At 38.3% G+C, this 26,708-nt stretch overlaps 1 protein-coding gene across 1 annotated transcript in view; it reads left to right on the plus strand.

Moving 5' to 3' along the window:
* The window catches only part of LOC105358374 (guanine nucleotide-binding protein G(i) subunit alpha-2), a 58,012-nt gene that overhangs the window by 7,642 nt on the left and 23,662 nt on the right, over positions 1 to 26,708 (plus strand). The window contains exons 2-3 of the mRNA XM_023954829.1: positions 23,757 to 23,799; positions 25,461 to 25,602. Of these exons, the coding sequence (XP_023810597.1) occupies positions 23,757 to 23,799; positions 25,461 to 25,602 (185 nt within the window). The remainder of the gene's footprint in view (positions 1 to 23,756; positions 23,800 to 25,460; positions 25,603 to 26,708) is intronic.

A 26,708-nucleotide genomic window follows, 5' to 3' on the forward strand; every position in this document is an offset into this window, starting at 1 on the left:
GCAGCTATATGTTAATATCACTTTTCTTTTTTATTAAATTTGTTTATAACTTTCTGTTATCTGCTAACTCGCTGACTAAGCAGCCCATCCTATTCACAACTGGAAACTGAAACAAAAGTGAACTATACGGAACACAATCATAGGTCAAAGATAAATTAGCCTTGCATTGTTAATTTACTGATATATATTAATTTTAATATACAGATTATTAGGCAAATATCTGGTGTATCTTGTTATCAAACAATTGTGATAACTGATGAGCTTACTTAGTCTTTGAAAGATTGACATATTAAACCTAAAAACATAAGATACATATTTTACTTTGCTATCTTTGATTTTAAACTCCCACAAATCAGCTGCATCTTATCTGTGCAGTCCATCATCATGTAAGAAGTCTTAAATAATTGCTCTTTGTAGACATTACTCACCACTTATGTCAGAGAAGTGGACCAGGAGTGAGACAGATTATCTGGAGATGACAGCTTTACTACCAGCCACTTGCCGAAAAAGTATAGTTATTGTTAGTCATATTTCTGGCAAATGCCACTAAGTCCCATTTTCTCATGTGCAGTTGGTTCCTGTATTGCTGTTTGCTTTTTTCTAGAAAAATCATTTAAAAACTACAACTTGTTCAATTTTTTGCACCATTGTTTTTTATGGAAATGGTTATTTTTTGGTGTTCTGCTGTTTGTCTATTTTATACTTTCTGCCTCAGTCTGCTGGGATGCTGGTCCAATCAGTGATTTGGACTGCATGGATAATTGGACAACTGTCTGGAGAAAATCTTCTTGTTATTCAGAAAACCAAGACATTTATCTCTCTCATTTTGAGAAATATGGAGGACTTTTCTTTTACCACCATCAGGCATGACAACCAGGGCTAGAAAACACGAAGAATACAATTTAGGATGCAGAGTTGTTGTCTAACACAGTCTCTTAAGGAATGCTTTAGAAAAACAAAACATATTTTGTAAACAACACATTGTTAAAGGATTAATTTTTCTGCTACATTCAATAAATCAGATATGTCTTTACATCTTTCTTTTTTGTTGAAGAAACACATATTTGTTCATTTTATTCTAACCTCAACCTTAAGATTTTCTTTAGGTGTAGATATCCCAGAGATATTGTTCCAGTTAACTATTTTGACAACCAGTTTTAGTTTCTTGTGCTCCTTTTCTGTTGTGTTGCACAGATGATCTTATACTACACTTTAGGTGTAGATAGTAAATGTGCCTCAGATAGAAGTGATGAGTTGCTTAGACCTGAAGATTATTGTGATAACGGGACATCATCAGTCAGCTCGGATGTAGGTCCATCTAGATGTACCATAGCTTTCTATGACCTTCACTTCCTAATTGGTTCTCTATGAACTCACAAAAGCTCTGTCAGAATGATGCATTGCTGAGGTAAAGGACGCAAAAAAAGATAAAAACGTGTTGAAAATAGAGGCAAGCAACAGTCAAAGTAGACTTTTGCTGTTGTCCCCCCCCCCCTCCTTTTTAGGCCATGCCAAGCAATCACTTGGAAGTTAAATAGTCTAATTATGTTAGCTGCATGTGTTATCTCATGTAGGTATGATGGATACATGACTTTTTAATTTAACAAAAAATGCTGTACAAAGGAAACAAAGACTACTTTATGAAATAAAAACTTAAAAAGGAGTGTGATCCAGTTATTGTTTTGTTAGAAAGTTGACCAACAAATCATTGTCATTCATAAAATGTGTTTCTAAGTTAAAACAGCCTCGAGACCACTTTTGACGGAAAAGGGTCTTGTGCTGCGAAGGGAGGAAGAGCCAGACAAAAACCAAGATGTGAGAACTTCACAAAGAATTAAGTTCTTTTTACTGTATAAACGGATACATCACACAATTGCTTCAATGAAACAAAACAAAGCAGGGATCCATTAGTGTGTTAAAGTCAAGACCCGCGGGCTGCATCCGGTCCACCAGAATATTTTGAATTATTGTTATTAATGGCCCATATCTCGTACTAGTAACATATATTTTAGTGACATTAAATTAAGGAGGTTGAGAGATCAGTTATCATGAAGTCTGGATCATACATTACACACAAGGGAGTCACTCATCATCATCATCTCCCCCTCACTCATGGTTCAGAAAGAAATAAACATAACATGATACAGTAACTAAGGGCAAAACAGAGTAAGACAGCTAGACAACAAAACACAGACAAAAACCCACACTTAAGCCCCAATCCGCCCAGACAGGCAAAGGGAATGGTATCTCACAATGCCAGATCTAACAGCAGGCCCAATCCCACTGTGTCTGTGACCTTCACTACAATATTTGCTACAAATCCCATCATGCAGTATGTCAGTGTCGCCAAAATGGGCGATTTCCTGACCAACTGGGGGGTTTGGATTCTAAATTTGTGGGCAAAAATAGCTTTGGGTGGGTGGACATAATTTGGGTGGCTCTGGGTTCGGTTCAGTGGTTCCTTATTTAAACACGTCTCAGCAGGGACATGTGGTCAGCTCCTCACCTGTAAACTATCCTCTCTTCCTCCATTGGTCATTGTGGTGTCGTCTCTTCTCCCACCTCCATGCTTGCCGTTCCATGTTCTTGGCGTCTCCGTCCTTCTTTCTTCACAGTAACAATTCTGTTGATATAAAAAATATATTTTAAAGAACCCTGCTCACGTGACCTCTGTCTTTGCTGAGTGAGCATCAAAAAGGATCTATTTCCATTGCTGTAATATGTCCTCTCTTTCTCCTCTTTGATTAAGATTTTATTGATTCCTTCTCTCATTTTAATTCTCATTTTTCTCTCTGTATTGTCTCTGCTTTTTTTTTCAGATTTCAGTTTGTTAAAAAAAAGAAAATCTTGCTGCTCACATAAACACTTTCAATTCAAAACATGTAATCAACTATATACTTCGCTGTTTATAAAGCAGGCTGATTTTAGAAGTCCTTTTGTTTCTTCTTCACACAGTAACTGTGCCGCTTCAATAGCTGTAGCCATCATTTCTCCGCATCTGCCTTGTGTTTTTTAATTGATTTTTTTTTTTTAATGGCTGCTGCAGGAGAGACAGAATCTGAGTGGCGGTGCAAAGTTGACGTTTTGTATTATGGACTCTCAAAATACATCTAACAAATAGAGCAGCCCATTCCTACTATATTCAAGCCACAGATATATTTTAGCAAGTTTAACTGAAAGTTATCTTCAGTTTGCTTTGTAATGCTACTGATTTGAATGACTTGCATCATTACAGACAGTACTGGCAGCAGTGATGCTTCTTACTTCAGGAGTTTGTTTCGGCGCAGGTTCTCCCTCAGATGATAATGCTTCTTTGGATTTACGCTTTAACCAGCGTTCCATCTTTAGACTGCCTTTTCTTAAAAAAAAGATCAGACAGTTCATTTAACAAGACTGCAGAGTGTGCGCAAAGTGTGTTTTCTTCGATTTTGTTTGTGTCCCTCTTTGAATTTTTAAATGTGTTTCTCTGTTGTCGTTTTAGGCCTGCCGGTACTCTTTGTTTCTGGTTTTGTAGTTGTGATGCAAACTTACGTATTATTACACGTTAATTTAATGCGAGAATTTCCCACATTATAAGAGCTTAGTTTGCGGGAATTAATTTTTATCTGCACAATTCCCGCAGTGATATTCAGCCCCTGTTATTAGGCCGAAAGGTGAACCGAAAATGATTTTTTTGTTCCTAGAGCTGGAACTACATTTTAAATGCTTTTTTGTTTAGCTTATACCTTTCTGGACTTTGGGTTTAAAGCTTTGCAAGATATCCTGCAGTTCTTTGTCACAAGCCATGAATGCAAAACATACAAATAAAAAAAAAACAAAGAAATTCAGTTTTGCTTGTTTGTTTTATTTATCACAATTCACTTCAGCAACAAAACATCTCTTACCAATTGATATTTACACATGTATGCTAACATTTTAGATCCTATAGAATTATTACCATGAAGTTTGATGAAAAAACACTTTTTCTTAGTTATACATGGTCAATATAACAGAATTGCTTCTTATATTTTCAGTGTTTACAGTAGCAGGGTTTCATTTTTTATTTTTTTTGTAGAGGATGTTTCATGGTTGTTTCCGATGTTTAATCATCCCTATCACTGTCAGAAATAACATTTCACATCTTTTTACCCTTTTCTTCTGTTTCCTTCTGATCATTCACACAGTGTTGACACTTAAACACAAGTCAGTCCACGACAGTTTTTCTGACACACAAAAATATTTGTCTGCATCACATTTGCATTGCTTGCACCTGCAGCGGTCCAAATGCGTCACACTTTGAGGAGCAGGACTGTCAGTCACCCAGGTCACATTTAAATCTCCATCCTCAACATGCCATCCACTACCGATGGGTGAGAGAGCACACATGATACCTTTCACACAATTCCTCATTACTGCTGCTTGGTACTTTTCCTTTTCACTGTGTTGGTGTAGTAGTATGTCATATGTTGGAGGCATGGATAGTTCTGGTTAAGAGTGTGTATTGGCAAGAGTCTGGTGATAAGATCCCTATCCCGATACGTCCCCCACGATATGATACGTATCCAGATATTGTACCGAAACACATTTTCTTTCTTTTTTTTTAAGTATGACTTGGAAAAAACTCTTCTTGAAATTTAATACGTCTTCCATTGTAATACAATTGTAAAATTGAGTTTATTTAATGATCACAATGTTAAGCACTGCAACTGTATCTCATATATGGGTTGCTTTTACCCAAGTAAATTTATAGTGCTTTTATTTTGGTCACTGAAAATATATTTGTCCTTAAAGTGAACACTCAACATCTGATTTCCACAACAAAATGTTTTTCAGTATAAGAAAAAAAAATGTAATGAATGTGCCTTAACCAACAAGGTTCTAAAAGTATGATTGAGTAAATAAAATGCTGTATATTTTCAATATTGCTTAATGTGGCGGACTGTGCGTTACACACCTGGCCTTCAGTAGTGCTATGTCTGAATCACTCAACACCTCATGAACCATTTTTATGCCTCTAAATAAACAAAATAAACAAAACAGTTAACAAGTCTCGCTATGCAACTACAGCCAGCACAAAACATTGAAAACAATCACATAATTTGGAATATTATTTACTATGATATTTATCATTTCACTCATTAAAAAAATCGGATTATTTGAAGACAAAAACCATCCACCTCTCTTTCCTCAAAAACAGTTTGATCACCCTGGCATGCAGACTATCGCGCTTCAGAAGTCCTTCTCTATTCAAAACCAGTGCTGAGAGCCGAAAATGTCAGCTGGACAGATGCAGTGGACACGGGGATGGTCAGCGCAAGCACACAAATCTTATCTATGCCCGCTAAAAAGCACAGCAATCCGCATTTTTATATGTTACTGGCAGCAACATGGCACAGAGTTTTGGTTCGGTGCCCATCCCGAGTAAAATCTAAGTAGTGCATGTCTCCTAACAACAAAACAAGCTACTTCTTGCTAACACCATGTAGCTGTATTTGTGCATTGTAGAGCTGCTCAAAGAGGCTCAGTGTGCTTTGCTGCCAACTAGTGGTCGGAGGTTTATGCTGAAAAGTCAGATGCTGAAGGATGCTCATAAATAACTAAATGAATATCTTCCTGACAGCCTTTTGAATCGATACAAGTATCGCCAAATAAACTATTGTGATATATCTCTCTATATTTCTAAACATAAGCATCAATCAAAAATTACTGAAAGGAATGTTTTTTTTCCACTTGTGGAGTTGAGTATAGTCACTGGTTGCAAATAGTTGACAGTTATTTAATTGTTGGCCTGCTTCTTTGGTCCAGATCCAGTAAAGACTTTATTTTATTTATTTGGTTGAGCGTACATTTTCCTTACACTTTTTGCAGTTAGTAAAATGTGTAAACAGAAGCTGTAATGTGTGAATGGGAGCATGTGTTTAAGGCAACGCAACTTAAGAAAAACTGTCCTGGAGGTCTTGTCAGAAAAGAATACCTCTTCTTGTAATTACAAACTTCTTAAAAGTATCTTTAAATTTCAAGAGTAGCTATTTCCAATTGTTTTTTAACACTTTCTGCTTTTTATTTTTCAAGCTGACACGTTGACGAAGGCTACACTTGAAAGACTGTGTCAGACTGTTGCTACGTACGATTTTGCGCATTGTCCACAGATGAAAACTGGTCATGCGTGAATATATGTGAAAAAAAGTAGACAAGAAAATGGACTTTGAGAAGCTTGTAGTTGTGAGGTAGAACCTACAACAGCAAGGCACAAGCTCCCTGCTCCTCCTAATGCATCCACTTGTGGAAAACTAGATCCATGGAAGTTTTTGTTTTACTTGTCTGAGCTAGGATCCGGCTCAAAACTGTATGGCTGGATAGCTCCGATATTTTTTGCCATTGCTGTTGCACCAGTAATGTTAGGCTGGGGTTGTGAGGGGCTGTGAACTAGCAGGAGAGTGCGTAAACAAATTGATGATGGGAGCACAACACAGAGATGAATTTGTAATGAACTACTGCCCCTCTGCAGAAACTAGGTCAGGGGTCGGCAACCTGTACCACTCAAAGAGCCATTTGGATCAGTTTCCCACAGAAATGAAAGCACAGGGAGCCGCAACACTAGAGGTGTTAGAAAAAAGGGTTTCGCTGAAATATCACGATAGTTAATTTGGCAATACTTGTATTGATTCAAAATGCTGTCACGATATTTATTTATTTGACTTATTTATAAGCGTTATGTTTACTTTGATCTTTTATCGATCATACACAACCTTGAATAGACTTTTCCATCTGTGAGATGATGTGAGATCAGTGAGATGATGGAAATAAATTCACTTTGATGCAGACTCCTTTCTATTTTTTTTCTTTAAATCCAGTAAACCCAACAAATTATATTAATTTTATGGATGAGAACTATTTTTTGTTTTTGTTCTTGGAAGCAGCTGTTAGTTTGTTGCGGGACTGGAATCATAAGCAGTGAGTCTAAGCCCCGCCCCCGCCTCTCTACCTGTTCACATCCTCTGCAGTTCCAAGTTGTTTTCCCCCGCGTGCAACCCCCCCCTCCAGCGTGTTCTATACAGACAGCGCAACAACGGTCATCATAGCAGATAGTTGAAAGGATAGTAGGGGCGCCCTAAAGCAAATTTAATTAATTACACAGGTCACTGCAATAAACGAGGGAACTCTGTTCTGGTGAAAAGGTAACGCAGATAAATGCTTAGCTGCAGCAGAAGACATAGAAATTTGCTTTTTTATCATTATTACTGGATGAGAAACAGAAGTGCAGGACACAGCTGCTCAGTTTTAGCGCAAACCGTGAGACGTGTGAGGAGCTGCAGCCCTCAAAGTCTAAGTTTATCAATGACTGGAGAGGATCCATTATTTTTTTTCTTTTCTTTTTAATCTATCAGTATATTTTTTACTGACTTTTTGTCTATGAAAATCACAGTTATTTGGTCATTTTTTAATTTAATAAATAGTGTTATTTATTTTATTAAAAGGATCGTGACTCAATAAAACGTTAATTGAAGTGCTTTACAATAAAAAAAAGATAAAAGACGTTTAAAGAAAAAGAGTTATTGTGGCCCTCACAAGAAAAAGTTTGTGGACTCCGCTCTAGCATCCATGTGGTGTTGGAAGATTTGTTGTTTTTCATTCTTACGATCATTCAAACACCACATGAACGCAGCCTTTTTCTATGTCTTACACGAGGAACATCAAGCCGTTGGTGCGATTGGCTAAAAACTCTAAAATGTTCTGTTTTAAAATATATTTTTCAATCCAAATGTTTTCATCCAGATTCCATGTTATTTCTTTCTCACTCCACGCAACTGCTCCTGGTCCAGCCCTTCTATCCAATTTTAGAACCCCATGTGGCCCGCGAGTCAAAATAATTGCCCACCCCTGAGGCAGGCAATATACCACATAAAATACTACAAATTATATTTTATTTATAGGGGTGTAACGGTAAACGTAGTTGGACCGAACCGTTTCAGTACGGCAATTTCGGTTTGGATCACTTTGTACCGTTTCGTTTTTTTTTGTTTGTTTATTTTTTATTGATTATTTTTTGTTGTTCTCTAGCAAAGTGAAAACACATTAAGCATTAAGTGTTTCTGTAACTGTCAACTTTAATGTTCCATTCTGAGATTACCTTTGTGGGAAAGTCTACTGCACCAGAGCATTTCATCGATCCACCTACTTTAGGGTGAGATTATCAGATTAATTTTTCCGAGCCGGTATGGAATAATAGCTGAAAAATAACAAAAGAATTGAAATATGTTCAGATCCCAGAAGCTAATCAATCTAAAACTGAACCTCTTTTTGCAAAGTAGGTAAAACAGAATAGAAAAAGATCGTGTCAGCATGTGTACATGTTCACAGCAGGCTGGATCTTTCTGTTCCATCAGCATTTTCTTAGCAGACATCAGTGATCATTCATTCTTTTTTTTTCCCCATCATCTTTTTCATTAGCTACTGAATGATTGACAGTGGACTGCTACAGAGCTTATTGAAATCTCAACTTGTCTCAACTCTGTAACTATTACCTTTTAAGGTTTGTTGTATTATAGTCACTATCAATTTGACCCCTTTAATTTCAAAGTTTTTTATTGATTTTCTTTTAATTTGATTTCTGTTGCCAAAAAACACCTTTCTTGTTTTGCGGACATGTTAGACTTTTCTTGTATACATTCACCTACTCTGCAGTAAAACAAAGCCTAGATAGAGCTGGTAATTATAGCTGCAGAATTGTAATGAGACATTTAGAGGAAGATGGAATCTGTGCACAGACAAAGGCAGTAATTACTCTGATGGGAGTAATAATTTGCTGGAGAGATGTTTTAATCTGCAAGGCCACAGACAGCCTTTACATTAACAAATTCCTTTTTTTCTTTTGACGTCAGCTCAAAGACACAACTAATATTTACACAGATAAGTATGTATATTAATTGTGCACAAAGAGTAAATACAGAAAAAGGATATACAAAATTAAGGCATACCTTACCTCTTGAGTATTTAAAAAAAAAAGATAATATTGTTATTTACCTAAGGTCTTAGTCACATGCTTTTGTATGGGGGTTGACCCATATGGGTGCTGCGGGTTTTGAATTGTTCTGGGCCCGTGGAGGGTCGTAGAGAGAAGTGGATGCATCATAAGGGGAGTGCAGGTGTTTCTTGCAGTTCCCTATATACAGTAAACCCTCGTTTTTCACTGGGGTTACGTTCCAAAAGGAACCCGTGATAGGCAAAATCCGTGAAGTAGAAACCTCTTTTTTTTTTTTACAATTATTATACAATTAAATACTCTATTATACATTGAAAAGAAAGAACCATTTTACAGGCTCAAGGATTTGTTTCACAAATAAAAGTACTTTAGAAATGTTTTTTTCAACAAATAACTTCTGTACTGTACTGTCAAATCATAATTTTTATCATTGATGTGAACTGAAGGCTTCAAATCGTGGAGATTAGCCCCGCCCACTGCGACCCGAGTAATTGGATTAAATGGGAGAAAATTTTAAAATGATTATGAAAAAAATACAAAGTACAGTCAGACAAATAGTGACTCAGGTGTATTTCACTGCTCTTCAGACTGAGGCCACTGCATCCTGACTCCGCTCTGCAGTGTTTTCTTCTTTTGAAGCCTGCGGTGCAGCTGTGTTTGTTCAGGGGAAGAACACAGTGATAGGCAGTTGTTGTCGCTCTTTTTCCCATGGGTTTTAGAGAAACTGGAAATTGCAAGAGAATTTGCACGTACGTGTTGTAAATTTGGCAAGCTGATTTACGTACATTTACATATTAAACTGCAACATTATTGACGCACAGGTAGAGAAGAAGCGGAGTGACTTTTTAGCCAATCAGAATGCAGAACACAATGCACGATGCAAATCCGTGAAGTAGCGAAACCGTGAAAAGTAAACCGCGTTATAGCGAGGGATCACTGTATATGTAAATATAGATAGATATAGATATATAGATATGAATGAGAGAGAGAGAGAGCTGGGTAGCTCAGTTTGAGGGATCCTTCTGGATCAGGATCGTTCGCCCTTCTGTTAACCCTTTAGTGTGAGTCCCATCTCTTAGCAGCTGGTTCATTTGTGTTGTTAGTTGCTTTCTTTCTAGGAATACAGCTTAACAGCCTATGCATACAAGCTACAGCAAGTCAGCAATACATGCTGACTTGGGTTTCATTTTAGGCAATATTAGTTTTTATACTTCTATTTGTACATTACTTGATATTAAAAAGTTGGCATGGGAATTCTGGTCTGCAACTTCTTGTAATACGATTGTCATATTTTTACACAGACCAGCAGGGTAGCATTTTCAAAAAAGATAATTTTGTGAAGAGAAATTTATTCTTGTAGCTTTTCACCTATAGTTTTTATGTTAGTATTGTACGATGATAAATGGCTTTTATATCTAGACCTTCATTGCTACTGCTGAAAGGCTTCAGGTCAAAGAAAAAGTCTTAATTTTCAAAAAGCCCAAAGTGTTTATTTGGTCCAAGTAGGGCTGCACGATATGAGGAAATCTCGCAATATGCGATATTGGTAATTAATATTGCGATAACGATATAAATTGCGGTATATAAACAGATAGCAAAAAAAACAAAAACATAATTTCCATTTCACTGCAACAGTTTAAAAATTATACTCCAAATGACCCTTGTCGACGTAGGAGGCAAACATCAAACATAAAAGGGCTCATCTGATTGATCAAAAGCGTAAACGGGTCCTTCTGATTGGTTAAATGCATAAAGGGATTTATTTAATTTGTTCAATATTTCAAGCTGCCATGAGTTTGTTTTAGCACATTTAAGGTAACCATTTATTGCGATTTTTGCCGTCTTTTGCGGTATACATATTGCACAGCTTGATTTCGCGATAACGATAAATTTGCGGTATATTGTGCAGGCCTAGGTCCAAGTATTGATGAACATGACATGCATTGTGTTATTTATCTCTACAAAGGCATGAAATATTCCCTTAGTTTACTGCGTGAGAACGGAGCGGAATTGTCTCAAGGGCTTCAAGGCTTTCATAAAGATGACCATGTATCGGAATTTTCATTTGAGATTACTTAAGATAAGTACAATGACTGTGGATGTGTAAAATTTTGCATCAACTCTCCACTTGAAACAAGGATAACTAAGAGGATAAAAATGGCAAATTTAAAGAAAGAAAAAAGTAGAAAAAAATGTATCTTAGAGTTTTCTTCTTGCATATCTTCACAGTGATGAATCTATCTGTGGTTTTGAGAAGGTATGTATGACGAGAATGAAAAGAGTATGAATTTATTAATGAATAGCACTGGCAAACCTTCATTGTAGAAAAAGTAATGTCCCTGGTTTTGAAGGACAAGTTGTGTTTAATAAACAGAAGGATTTCACCATGTTGAAAGCGATGATCATTTTCAAGTTGGATGTGCAAAGATTCAAAATCTGTCTGTGCACTGCATATATTCTAAGTACCGTATTGTCCGGATTATAAACCACTACTTTTGTCACACGCTTTCAACCCTGCGGCTTATTCAAGGATGCAGCTAATTTATGCATTTTCTCTAACGGCCGCTAGGGGCGCTAGAGCAGAAAGGGTCAGAGGTACACAAAGGGAAAGCAAGTTTAATGTAAAATCCCGCTTTGAGAATAAATAGCATGAACAGATCCTAGCAGGAAATTCAATTAAAACTGTAGACAGTTAGAGCTGTCAGTCATCTGAGCTGTAACTCATATTACTGAAAGTATTCATTCATTCATTCATTCATTCATTCATTCATTCATTCATTTTCTATTCGGTTTTGTCCCTTTCGGGGTCACGAGGCTGCCGGAGCCTATCCCGGCCACACATTACTGAAAGTAATGGAAAATTATTCATAAACCATGCACCTCTTGACTCTGATCAGTCTCAGGAGGAAGCTATGAGAGAAGCTGAATGCATTGTCTCATTTATGGCATTAATCTCACTTATTTTGACATACCCACAAGCAGCCAAACAGCATGGAGGTCACTTCTGCTCTTAGACCCTTCAGTCATGGTGCAACAAAAAGAAACATCCACACTCAGCCCCATTTTGGCTGCATCCCACAATCCCTTGCTGCCATTAGACCCAACGTGCACGTGACCACCACAACAAAATGACGCAGCTTTCAGGTTAAAACCAATCATTAAAAGCAGTGTGAAAAAACCCACCATCACCAACAGGTTTGGAAAAGCCGGTCTTTTGCGTGACGGAGAGGACAGCGCAAGCTCAGGAGTGAATTTGCCTCAGAATGACACTGATAACTACAACGGAGAGACAGAGAGAGTCTGTGGCCAAGAATGTCTGACGCTATTCCAATCCAACACTGAGGAAGAAGACTTCCATGGTTTCAGTGCACAGGGGGAAGATGCAGAAAGTTCTCAGTGACTTTTACGTCCATGTTTTTTAAACCAACCCTGTTAGCGCTGTGTTACAGTGTGTCACTGTTGTGGAAGAAAACTTCCAGCACACGCGATGCGCAGTGCTTGCCTCTGTGCAGAGGCACTATAAGCTAGTGCTGCACTCAGTGACTTTTACCGATATGTTACTACCATATTGCTGCCGTGTTACTGCCGTGTCACAGGCACTGTCTGGAAAGAAAAGCTCAAGTATATTATCAAAACTTTGAAAACTCTTTCTGTGTACCGTCTTTCTTTGTAAATATATAATGTGTTGAACCTTTCCTGCAATTACTTTATTATTTATTTCCTCTCCGCCGAAGGCGGATCTTGTTGTTCACTTCCCCGTTTGGACCCTCAGAGCCTCCAGAGTGGGTTAATAAAGAATCATTCATCTTCTTCTGGGGGAAACCTTCTTTTATTACAGTTCTCTTTCACTCTGTATGAGAAACATAAACAAACACCCGAAACACACTTTCGCTGCTCTTGCTCTCACTTGCTACACTCGAGCTCTCTCCTCCTTCCGCTGCACACACTCCCTCCTCCTTATACAGACGCGCGCGGTTTGACACATTCACATCCTCAATCTACAACACAGTGTGGCGACCTGGGGGTTAGCCCTGCCTTCAGCCCCTAAGACTCATGGGAAGTGGGGAATCGTGGGTGTAAAGTTCCTCACCATCCCTGTGTCTGAATTACCGCCCTAACCCCTATATAGTGCAGTCGCCATTTTGTAGGGCTGTCCGAATCTACAGTTCAAAAATCGAGTGGACTAGAAATTTCCCAGAAGTCCCTACGAAAAACCAGTGTGGATCGATGCTCACTCGATTGGCGAATATTGACCAGAATGCACTGCGGTCGGACCAGAATGCACTGCGTATGACCCACGATACATTGCGTTTGAATTATTCGAAAATGGCAGCCGGTTGGGCAAGGAAAACAACTGAAACATGTAAGTATATTAAAAAGTATCTTGTATCTGTTGTAAAATATATTTGTAAATACGTAAGATGATGTGTTTAATATGTTATATTCCTCAATCGACAACCTACATTGCTTTGAAGCTCATCAATTTCGGTAATGCTAAAGGTAACGCTAGCGCGAATTAGCGCCGAAGGCTAAAAACAAATGCTAGATATTACATCAAAAAGCAGTGACTTCTAACCGTAGTCATAAGTTATTAACACATGTTTTAAACGTGTTTATATATGTAGGGACAGACAAGGATGAGGAAAATCTGATCTATCTGTGGACGGAGAAAGATAGCCTGTTTGTTTTCAGGGAAGCTCGTGCCAGATGGGAGTCACTTGTTGATGATCATGATCAGATTTGTCTTTGTTAATAAACGATTAATCGTTGTCATATCTGGGTAAAGGTTTTTGTTGAAAGAGGAGAGGAGGAAAGAGCAAGAAGGGAGGAAGAGCGTCAGGAGAGTCTGTTCAGCTTACTTGAGTTGAAAATATTGTTCAAAAAATGTAATGTTGCCGTTGTTTTTCCAATTTGTTTAATAAATGCATTAACAAAAATGAATAATTTACATGTTTTATTTAAATCTGAGCCATTTAACAATCTCAAAAGGATTTTCATATAAATATCAAATGTACACATTTACAATTTCGTTTTATATGTTAACATTTATTTTTACACATGTTAACAATAATTGTGCTCCTCCAGAGTCATGTGAGACACAGTTGGAGCTGAAAGGAAAGCAGAGATTTGTCCTCGCAGACGGACTCCACTTTGCTCGTCCTGCATGTTCCTGGTGTCGTCCTGCTGTGGCTCAACATCTGTGGCTCCCAGCAGTCCCCTTTGCTGATGCATAGATTGTGCAGAATTGAACTTCAGGCAATGATTTTCATCGCAAAGGTTGGTTTTACTAACAGGGCCCCCAGAAATATTGCTCTCCTCCTCATCTTTATAATGCCAAATGCTCTCTCTCCACCACAGAGCGTGTTCTGGAGTGGTTCTGGTTGTAACGGGCCTCAACCACATTCCTCATGGGTCTCTGTAGGGTGTCAGCAGCGTGATGGGATGAGCAATGCAGAGATGCTCACCATCACCCAAAAGGATCCTTCAGGTGCGTAATGTTTGATTTACATAAATTGGGCTTTTATGTAGAACCCGTGAATCATGGATTGATCTTGGATTCCCAACAAAAATATCTATAAAATTTGGCATTAGAGTCACATACAGCCTGCATTTGAATGGAATAAAAAAGCTTCCTGTTAAAATAACAAGCTGCATTTTCTTTTAGGGCCTTTATTCTTATGTGGCAGCCATCGATGCTCCCCACGACCTTTTGGAAAGTGGAAGACCAAGCGAGCTGCTAAAAAACCAGAGGGGACTAATGGTAGTTAATTCCCAGTGGGAAGCTGGATGACCCTGCTCCTCAGCTGGAGGTCCGCCGTCCTGTGGACAATGTCACTCACAGTGGACCGTAGCATGTCAAAGGTTCTGGCTACCACACTGTAAGATGTGCCACACGCCAGCCAGAAAAGAAATACCAGGAACTCAGTCTCCTGTTCCCCCAGAGTGTGAAGAACCCGAAGCTGCTCCACCAGATGCTTGATGGTCCTGCGGGTCAACCGGAAATCCGGTCTTGTGTTGGGCTGACTGTCAGAGTAAAGGGCCAGGACAGAAACCTTTATGTTTGCAAAGCAGGAGAGACGTGGAAAACCCTGTTGTTGTTTCTCTTTCGGCTTTTCCCATCACTGGTTGCCACAGCGAACGAGTCGCATGGTAAACTTGGCAATGTTTTACGCCGGATGCCCTTCCTGACGCAACCCTCTCAAGGCAACAGGGCTTGGGACCGGCACAGAAGTAGAGAACAGGGAGCAGCCCGGAGTCGAACCCTGGTTTCACGGACGGAAGGCGCCGCAAACCAGCACGAGCTAAACGTGGAAGACCCTGGAAAATGGAAAATTAATATATTTCATTGAGGAAATTAAATCTCATTTTTTGAATGTTTCTATTTATTTTTGATGTCTTACATTTTAGTTTATGAAGTATTTTTAAATGCTGGAAAATCTCGTTTTTTGTTTTTACTGGGTGAAAAATGAAAGTATTTAATAAATGAAAGTATTTTTGTTTTAAACAAGTGATATGGTTTGACTCTGAATAAAAAATACTAAACTTTGAATTCACAAGTGTTTCATGTAGTTAGACTAAACAACTTATAATCCAATGTTGAAAAAGAATGTTAAAGTCTTACCCAGCAGATTGTGTAACCTTGAGCACAGTTAGTGACAAATGCTTAAGTTTAACTAAAAATAAATTTAAGTTTAACTCACAGGTTGTTCATGTCTGGCCAGGGCATCCAGAGGAAATCTTCTGAGACGTCTGCTTCTCCTCCTTGCTGTCCTGTGATGCTGCATATCTGCTCGTTTTCAGTTTGATCTCACGAAAACAGTTGAATTATTGCCAACAGGAAAACGGACAGATTCATATTCAAAGCTATTTTCAGTAAGGTAGAAGAGAAAACTACTGAAAAAAATGCCTCCTCACAAGAGCCCGTAAATCGTTCAGCGGCACAGAAATAAATATTGCCATGGACTAATGACTTGAGGGTTTATTTCTGAACAAATACGTTAAATCAACACCAATGTGTTTGTAATTTTATTATTTATAAATCAGCCACGTTTTCCATGATCAGAACACAGCAGATTCATAAATAGTCTTTGTAAAAATGTTCATATTTATTATGTTTTTACTTTGACAAATAGGTGTCATTCTCCGTGTTAAATAGTAGTTCGCCTCCAGACCAGGTGGTGGCGGTAATGCGCCACTTTGTTTCCGTGTCAAGCTCCTCATGAAAACACCCGAAAGAGAAAAGTAGTGAGCATGGGTGTCCGAATTGCTTTGAAAATTCAGAGAACTATATAAAGCTGCACTATATAGGGTTTTAGTAGTTAGGGGTTAGGGTAGGAATTTGGACACAGCCCATGACTGAGGTGGCTCTGAGCAGAACTGACATCCATGCTGTTTGCCTGTTTGTGAGGGAGTTCAACTAAATATACTATAATACTGGAAAGGACAATATGCATTTAGCATTTGTTTCTCCCTCTCTGACACTGTTGGAAATGCGTAGGATGTATGCTTCAACATGTTCAAACAGCGTGTTTAAACGTGGGCGTATGCGGACAATATATAGGTGCGGCTTGTGTGTGAATAAAATAGTACTTTAAAAATGTGAATGGTGTGGCTTGTTACCAGGTGCGCTCTATAGCCCGGAATTTACGGTATTCATTTACATGTGTCATCTTATCTAATAGCCTTCGCTCTTTCGGTTTTATTTGCACCTTAGACATGTCCTTTGTAGCCCTTGGTAGGGGGGGGTGCTTGGACATCACTGCCAGCAAGCAGCGGATGTCCTCCTAGCACCCTACCCGCCAATTTTAACCGCACCTTAGACATTTAGGGCCCCTTGGTGGGGAGGGTGAGGGGACGTCACTGTGTGTAATCAGGAGATGTCCCCTTAGTGCCCTACCCGCCAATTTTAACTGCACCCCCCTTAGTACACACACCCCTCCCCCCTCAATATATACATCCCAACATAAACACACACACACCCTCTCAAACACACATACACGCACACACATTTTGCAAGGAAGGTGGGACCTGGGTCCGTCTGTCCCCTGCCTCTTCCCTGGTGGGGGGTACGGGCCCCTTTGCAACGGCGGCCGTGTCCCCGGGGTGCCGGCTTCCTGGGCCCGGCGATGCTCTCTCCGCACGGTGGGGGGGGGTTCACATTACATCTGAGCCGGGGGTGTCTGGTCCCTGGGGGGTGGGTTCTGGTCCTCGCTCCTGAGTGCTGGGCCCCGCCAAATTTCCAACTGTGGCCGAGCCTGGTCGGGCCATATTTACAACACCCCTTGTGGGCCCTCTTTTTTCCCCGGGGTTCCCCCCTCCTGGGCGGGGGCGGCGGGCCCCTGCCTCGCTCCTCCCTGGACCAACCGTGGGCCAGGCGGATGGCTGCCTGGAGTGCGGAGCGGGTCTCCCTTGGGGGGTCCTGGCTCGTATCTGGGGTTGGGGCGGGGGGATGCCCGGAACTCCTGGGTGGTGGTGTAGGGTGCTCGTTTGGGGCTGTGGGCGTCCTTCTCCGGTGGGGCCCTGCGTTGGGTTCTCCCGGCGCGGCGGGGGGGCTGCTCTCCTGGTTGGGCTGGGGCGGCGCTCTCTTTCCCTCCGTGCCTCCCTGGCCTCTGGCTCTGGGGGCCTTGCGGCGGCCCTGCTGGCCCTGGCCTGGGTGGCGGGCTTGGTCGCCCGGGCGGCGGTTGTTCCCTGCCGGTTCCCGTGTGGCGTTGGGGGGATTCCGGCTGCCGCTGCTGGTGCGGTGGGGGTCTTGGGGTGGGGATGGCTGGGCACTCTCCCTCCTTCTTTTCACGTTCCACCACCCATTTTAGAAGAACATAAACACTCACCTGAGCACTGGTGTTAGCTCACCTTTGCACTAACAGTTTGCATGACTGAATGACTGAAATATTTCACACTAGTTGGTTTTAAGGCATAAGTATGCGTGTGAACACTATCTGTTTTGTGTACATGTCGACAGGTGGACATTTTTGCAGCTAGCAGGTGTGTTTAATACATTTGAGTGTGTGTGTGGACAGGCTCCGCCCCCTTTATTTTATTTTATTTTATTTTATTTATTTTTTACTACATTTGAACCTTACCATAATGATTAACAACCAGTAAACTTGTTGCTTTATGCTGCTTCATGGTCTTATCCCCCTTCCCCTCCTATTATCACCCCCTACCCCCCCTCTCTCTAACGTCCCTCTCTCTTCTTCCCTTCTTTCCTTTTCCGTCCGGTCCAACACCAAAGATTTTCAGACATGATTGAAATTAATAAAGTTTGGCCTCAATTACAAAAGGGGTTTATTCAGACATACCTTTGGTTTGTCTGAAGATTAATAACCCCTCTTGTTAAAGTAAAATATGTCCAACACAAGAGGCCCTCAGCTTTCATCTGTCTGCCCAGCTGTTGGACAGGACAAGTTAAAAAAAAAAAAAAAAAAAATAGCCTTCGCTGTGTTTTTATAATTTCTTTTAAAATTTTCATTCTTTTTCAGTACTATTAAAAAAATTAAAAAAGTTGACTTGATTCAGCGCATCTATGAAGTACTAAACACAATAGGTAGTGACTGTGCTTGAATTCCTGCAGGATTGAGCTAGAAAATAATGTATATGGCATGTATATGCTGGACTCACTGCTCCTAAGGTGCCATTGATTGACTGAGTGCATATTTGCATTTTATTATGAACAAAAGTCTACGCATCATGTAGCGTGTGTCCTTTTTTTTTGGTTTTGTTGATTTTTTTTTTTTTGATTTTTTTTTTTTTTTTTTGCGTCTGAGGCTTTTTTCTTTTCCTCTTTCAAAAGCTTCAGTAGTGCTCTGTAAGGCGAACCAGTGAAGCTCAAATGCTTCCCACAATGCAGATGACCTACTTTTCTAGTGCAGCCAAAAGCATACATTCATCCATGTAAAATTCCTCCATTACTCTACGCTGTATGTAGCTATTTTTTATTCTGGTTTGTTGGAAGTATCCTGGAACTGATGTGTCCTGATATACTAAGGCAATCTAAGTCTTTGTTCCTCTTGAGAAATGGTGGAGTGAATGTGAAAAAACTGCTGCTTCTGGCACAAAAAGAGCTCTATGAGAGAACAAAAAACACTCAACTGCAGGCAAAAAAGATGTCTTTAATAAAGACTGGCTGACAGACAGGCTATTGAAAAACCAATAGTCTGGTGTACAATACAACAAAGTGATTTATCTCGATCTAAATGCCTAATAAAAGTTAATTTCAGATGTAACTTCATTTTTTGACTTATAATTGAAGTCAAAAAATTGTCTTTGTTTTTGCCATTTTGTGAGGTTACATTTCTCAGGGTCATCATTGCTGTAGTCATCTTTCTTAGAGCCAAGGAATCCATAATGGAGTTTGGTAGTAAAAGATTTAAAGGCTTAAACATGTCCACCACCACACAGAACAAGCAGCACAATGATCAGTAAAGAATGATTTGACAATGAAAACACAATAACACAAAATGATGTGAAACTATTTATAAATATGTTCTCAAAATTAGCTAAAAACAAAAAAAGATGACATATCTTTGAGTTGGGGCTCAAATTCATTTCAGCATTTGCTGAAAATCTAGTGGACTACAAACAATTTTCACAGAATTAAAAATGTATTTTAGCTTCCCTGCAATCACTGCATTAACACCTAGCCTCAGTCATACTTAACAAGCTCATCTGTAAACGCACAGCAAAAATCTTAAAGCTGTGCTGATGCAGGTAAAGTCACTTCAACATTTGCAGTATGCTCGCTGCAGAAAGCTCCATGCCTTCTCATAAATTCACAAAAGCCTTACCAACAAAAATGCAAGCAGCTTGGTTCTGGACTTTGCCAATGCTGCACTTTCACTTCTGCTGTGTTCAGTGTGTGTGCTTGTTCAGTATGGACGTACACTGTGGAATTAAACACACATAATTTCTTTATGCAGGAAATGGTTCAAATGAAGTTACCATGAGCTAAGCATTATCTTGGAGAAAACTGAGATCATGGCCCTAGAGCAGGGGTTCCCACACTTTTTTGGCATGTGAGTTACTTTTCTTTTGAGACGACAATGTCCTAAAGATCTACATATATATATGTGTATATATTTGTATATATGTATATATATATATATATATATATATATATATATAGATAGATATAGATATATATATAGATATATATATAGAGATAGATATATATATAGAGATAGATAGATATGTATGTAAATACTGTTTAATAAATACTGTTTAATAAACATAGTATTATGAACTATTAGTACATAACATTGTTTATGTACTGATAATTCAAAAACTACACAGTATGAGTACACAAATCTTTGTGAGGAGATACTTTAGTATTAACAGATGAGGTGTTTTATTACAAAAAAACAGAAAGCAGTGACTATCGCATTTCGTGCTCTGCTGTAAACCGTACAGTGTGGGAACCATGGTATTTCTAAAGCACGGCTGGCTCCGTGGGCAGCGCCCGAAAAAGCGCGTGCTACAGAAAAAGCACTGCTGCTAAGTGAGCTCTGATCCATCAGCCCAGTAGGACGGAGTGGTCTTCTGCCAGGTACTTTACGTGCCGTGGGGCAAGTAGTGACTTTCTGATAACAGACAGAATTTGCGCTCAGTGTATTTAAACACCCATTTGCAGAGACGTATGTATCAGAGGATGTCCGATTGGCCATTCTGCATGTCAATCAAGTCACGTACTTCTCGGTCAGGATTTTTTTTCGCTGACGTTTTTTTTAGAAATATAGTTTTTTTTTTTTTTGGTTATTTATCTTTGCTGGCCTGCGATCTACCCTCATGTCCTTGAAGATCAATCGGTCGATTACGATCGATGTAATGAACATCCCTGCTCTAGAGTGCGACCAATTTAGTTGCACGTGCAACTGGATTTTTCAATGGTGCATCTAAAAAAAAAAAAAAATCCAAGGTCACACTGGTCCCCCCAGCTGTTCTGAGAAAAAAAAGAAGTGACATAAAAGGACATGAAAGTCTCATTGCTGTATGTGTGTGCGAGTGTAACACATCTCAAACAAGAATGATTGTTTTTTTTTATGAGAATGTACATCTAAGCCGTTCAGTTTGATTTTGTGCATGAAAATTGTGGTAGTGCAAATTATTTTTTAGCTCAGTAGAGAAAAAAAATAATTCTTCTTTTCTGATCAAATTTACATTAAGACTTTATAATTGAGACTAATATTATTTTTATCACTGGACTTGCCAAACTGTGAGCATTTCAAAACTCAAAGAATCATTTTGATCTTATAGTTTAGACACAGCGTCGATATGTTCAGGACAAAGTCTGTCCATATGTAAATAAATTCAGGCGTTCAGGGGTTAGGAAAGCTGTTCTTATCTTCTCCCTGTTGAATGCAGCTATTCTCCCTCAGTGTAATATGACTTATCTTGGCCTGCTCGTAGTAATTAAAGTACTCAGATCAAACACATTTCAGGATGTCAGCTGGCAGTGATGTTAATGGGTTTGTTTTGGGACTGGAACAGGCTTTTTGAAGGGGTATGCATGGTTGGAGTTAATTCATTCTACTCCTTATTAAATCTGCTGACAACAACCTGTTCTTCTTACCATGAATGAGTCCTACCTAATAAGATGTTTCTGAGTGGATTTTCAAAATATATGAGTAGGTCTTTCAAAGTGTTTTTTTCTATTTTTTATTTTGTTGTCAGGATATTTCTGTCCACACGCACTAATGAATCTTTACATTTATACCACTCAAACTATAAATCCTTGTTTTTTTATTTCTACTTTTAGTCGGAGTAGATGCTATTACTCTTGGTTGCTTGAGCATCATTTGTCTTGGAGATCTTCACTGTTCAAGGCTGGGTTGTCTTTGCTAAATAAAGACGTTTCTTTCATTTTTATTCTGTTTTGACATATGTGATTAATGGTAAAATGGTAAATGGCGTATACTTATATAGGGCTTTTCTACCTACAAGGCCCAAAGCGCTTTAGAGTCACAGACCCATTCACCCAGTCACACACACATTCACACACTGGTGGCGGCTCCGCTGCCGAACACTGGCGCCAACCTACCACTAAAAATAAAATTGAAGTAAAAAAAACAAAAAAAACTAACCGGTGCGCACAAGTTGGTATCGGGTTTGCACCCGTTAGTAAATGTTCCCTAAGAAATGGCATTACGTGAGCTAATTTAGTTTTACTTTGCTTTTTGACTAGCTTTGCTAGCTTAACGTCACAATTACATCATCTCTGAACGTCATCTTAAACGAGTGGTCATGTGGTTTGTGTCAAAAAAGGGTCCAAATTATATTTGGCATTTGGATTCCTACGACAAAATAAAGCCATTCGTTATTTGTATTAATGGCTGTTAGTAACTGGTAAAAAAACAAACAAACAAACAATTGATGTAAATAATAAATAAATAACAGTTACAAACAGGTGCACACCCGATACTAACTGGTGCGTACCCGTTATTATTATTATTATTATTATTATTATTATTATTATTATTATTATTATAATTTTTTGCTTTAAATTTTTTTTTTTCTTCAATGGGCCTTTAGGGGCTCCGTACATTAGGGGCTGGTCTGATTAAACATTTTTTGGCATTAGCTTTCTGTACTTAAGAGCTTGTCTAAATAAAACTATGACAAATATTAAAATATTGTACAGATTAATCAATATCTTTATTTCAGCAAACAGTCATGCAACCATTTCAGCTCCTTTTCAAGATATATCTGATGTATATTAAGCCAAGTTTGGTGAAAACAAACTTTTTGTTTTTATTTGTTTCATTTATAGTAGTTTATTTATTTGTACAATAAGAATATGCAATTGTATAAAGCTTTCCTTCTAAGTGGCACAAAAAAAAGGAAGTTCACTACAACTTTCATGAAGAATTACATGGCTCTCCTTTTTTTCTTTGTCGTGTTCATGAGTGACCACTTCCCCGTAGGCTTGAAATATTAATGGAAGAGTTTTATTCTTGTGTCAGGAAGGTAACCTTCAAACGGTCATGTGTTTTTCCAGAGAGACAGATATTCTGCTCTCCTCCAGCTACCTTTTCCACTTAAGCAGCATGAGGGTCAGGAGAAGCTTTTCCAATGTTTGTCTGTTTACCTGACTAAAAGTGAATGCTGATGTTCCTGGCGGCAGTAGAGAGCACAGCAGGAGCTTTAAAAAGTCCCTTCATGATCGTGTTCTAGAAACATGGTGTTTTAAATGGAGGCAGCATCTTGATATGGCAAAGTCTGAAGGATAAGGAGAAGGACCTTAAGGATAATTTATTAAATAATTAGAGACCCACTCTAATAAAAAGTTGTGTTAATCGCATTTTTAACATGTTTATGTGGCATTTTTCTCATGATGAAGGACATATAAGGAGATAATTCAGGTTAAAACTTGATTTATCAGTATTTCTTTATTCAAATCGTGAATGAGAAACATGAAAAAATGCTGCCTCCCCAGCTCTCAATAAATTTTTATCCACCAATCTGCTGTCTGCTATTTTTGATCCATCCAGTCTGCTCCTTACAATCACACAACAGTTTTGTGTTGCTGCAGCTTTCTGTTGCTGCAGGAAGAACACTAACTATGTTGATGTAAAAGGTCTTCAAACTATCCCTGGAAGTTCTAACTTTCGTGGCCTTTTTTGTAGCATTTCAATGAAATTATCGCATATTCGCAATATTTTTGAAAAAAAAATAAACTCAGAAATTGTAAACATTTATCCTTTTTCTTTAATGTATTTTTTACATTAACTTTCAAGACTTGAGACTTTGTTAAAAATTGTTTTCTGTAAATTAATTATGCTATGTTTACATTTTCCAACAGGTGCTGGGGAGTCTGGGAAAAGCACCATTGTAAAGCAAATGAAGTAAGTTCCAACATCTGTCTTTTTCTGACATATCAACAAAAGTGTAAACTCTTATTTAAGGAAGGACTGTAAATGTAATGTAAGTTAAAAAAAAACCTGGTTATGGGCTTGTTATTTTGTAAATGTGTTATAAGAAAACTACCTTACAGAAAATAATCGAACCTTTCTGGATTATTTTTTTCTTTGGGTCTCATAACACAAAAATGAAAATTACATTAAATGCAGGTATAGTTTGATCCAAGAAGACCTTTTCTGACCTAATGTGTATTAAATGTATGCCTTCAGCATTTTTCATAAATATCTTTGGTTTTTTAGACATTTGTGATGCATAAATGTTCATTAGAGCTTGATTCAGACTGAAAGCAATCCAGAAAGCTGCAGTTTGCACACATTAAGGAGCTAAAACCTAATTAATCCATATCATCTTAGAGCGTTTTGTGCACTTCATTTGTTTTGTAACACTGTAGCTGCTATCAATTAAAGCAATATTTGAAGATAACTTCTACATAAATTCATTACTGAGAGAGGAAAAAAGCTGTGATTCTTTGGAGTTTCAGGTGTCTGATAACAACAAAAGAAGAATTTATCATAAAAAGCCATTCTGAGCATTATAACAAATAGGCCGTGTTGCTGAATGAAGCAGGAAACCACTGCTGGATGGCCAGGCAGAAACTGTATGTATCAGGTGTCACAGCTTTCCCCTCAGTTGTTTTAATGTTCCTAGTTCAAGTTACCTGCATGTAAGATATGATCAAATCCCAAACAACATGAAACTCTAGTATTTTCCATTTAATCCTCTACAGATAGTGTTGGTCTTTGAGTTTAGCTGGCTGTGATGTTAATGTGAGGAGATAACGGCTTTCTTCTTTAACACTTACTTTACTCCATTTTTTTGCCAACTTTCATTAAAATCTTCAGTAAAATAAATGCTATAAAAACTATTTTTAGTTAAAAATGTTCCTTTATTTTGACAATGTGCTGTCCTGCTAATGTCTTTCAGATCATATAGAATTTGCTGTAAATCATATTCTTTTCTGCATCATAGATCACATTCCTAATCAAAGTATAATTAGCAGCTTATTTAACAATTATTTTTTGCGTCTGTAACTTTAACAATGACTTGCGGGGTGTCGTTTTTGAATTATTTAATAGATTTCAAGAGAAAGATCTCAATGTTAGGGGCTTTCTGTCAGGCTAGCTATCAGAATACTGAATGGATTCAACAATTCACAATGTGATTTGATTTATGATTTAACATTATCTTATTTAATACAAATCGTTTCTCCAATATTTTGACAAATTTTACGAAACTGAGTATTCACAACTAATCAAAGGTTGAATGATTAAAATGTTTAATTTTTTATCTTTAAAACCAACAGATTACATTTTTTTGTCTGAAAAATTGCAAGACGTCACTTGAGTTATTTGAATCAAATAAAGATTTTCTGAGTATTAATTTTAATTTTGAGACATAAATCTTTTTCAACCCCAGGCCTAGCCTTTAGCAGAACTGAGTTCTTTTATATGATGTTAAACTGGAGTTTAAGTTGATAGGTTGATGTTTATTTAGTCTTATCAAAACACAAAGCCCATCTGAAAGAGACAACTTTCCCATTATCTTTCTCTTTTTCATTTTCATTTTCATTTCTTGTTATTCTCAGGATTATCCATGAAGATGGTTACTCAGAAGACGAGTGTAAACAGTATCGAGCGGTTGTTTACAGCAACACCATCCAGTCCATCATGGCCATTGTTAAGGCCATGGCCAGTCTCAAGATAGACTACAGCGACCCTGCCAGAATGGTAGGATACCCAAGCACACAGGAAGTGTGTTTTTTTGTGTGTCAGCTCTACATACAGTATGATTACTGTACGTATTACACACCAGTCCATCTCAAATTATTTCACCTTCACTATAAGCATGGCCTAACCCCAAGACAAAGATGTTCACGCAAAGTGTCAGTCTTTACTGTGTGAGAATGCAGACGTGGGTTTGCCTCAGCCTCAGGATCTCCTAAAACTGTTTTGTCAACGACATCCTGCAGTTGTGTATCCAGGACAGACTGTGGTGTGTACAATACTCTGTCCCACAAACAATATTATATATCACAATAGAATGGTGGAGCAGTGGTTAGCGCTCTTGCCTCACAGCATGAAGGCCCCCGGTTCAAGTCCCGGCTGGGGGACCTGAATCAGAAACAGAAGCAGCAACAGACAGATTAACAAAAAAATGTTGAGCGCTGTTGTTAGGCGCTAATGCTATGATGCTAAAGATGCTAATGAGCTGTTCCGTGTGTCACCTATATGTAAACATGGGCTGCTTTAAAGTCTGACAGTATTTTAACAGATGAATAAATAAAACAAAACAAAAAATAAAAAACCTTAACTCATACGTCACTTGTAAAAACAGTATTTTATAATAAAGAAAACAGAATTGAATCCACTGCGTTTTATCAGCGTCTATACAGCATTACAGAGTCGATGTTACACCGAAAAAATTAGATCCGTCAGATGTTGCCCTGATTCTCCCCGCGCCCTTTTCCTTGAGAGAGAGAAAGAACTGTAGCTTCAATGTCAATGATATTTAATAACAATAATCAAAATCATTATACAGTTTTCAGGCTGTTTTTGTTGTAATTTAATAAAAAATGTAATCACCTGAAAGCAGAATTAGGAAATCTATGGTAAATCCCTCCTTGTTTTCTCAGCATGTTTGAATTTGAGTGTAAAATGTATTTATTTAATGACAGTAAAAATGTGTTCATACCATTTAGAAATTACTTTTATTTAATTTCATTTTTCAGAAACTGTATTATTCATTTTCAAGATTCTGCTAAAATTTAAAAACGCCGAACGTATTTCTGTGTAAAATAGTGTTATAATTTGGCCGGTAAAAAATATGTTTGGCC

Source organism: Oryzias latipes, chromosome 5 (genome assembly GCF_002234675.1).
Source record: "Oryzias latipes chromosome 5, ASM223467v1".
In the NCBI taxonomy this organism is placed as follows: Eukaryota; Metazoa; Chordata; class Actinopteri; order Beloniformes; family Adrianichthyidae; genus Oryzias; species Oryzias latipes.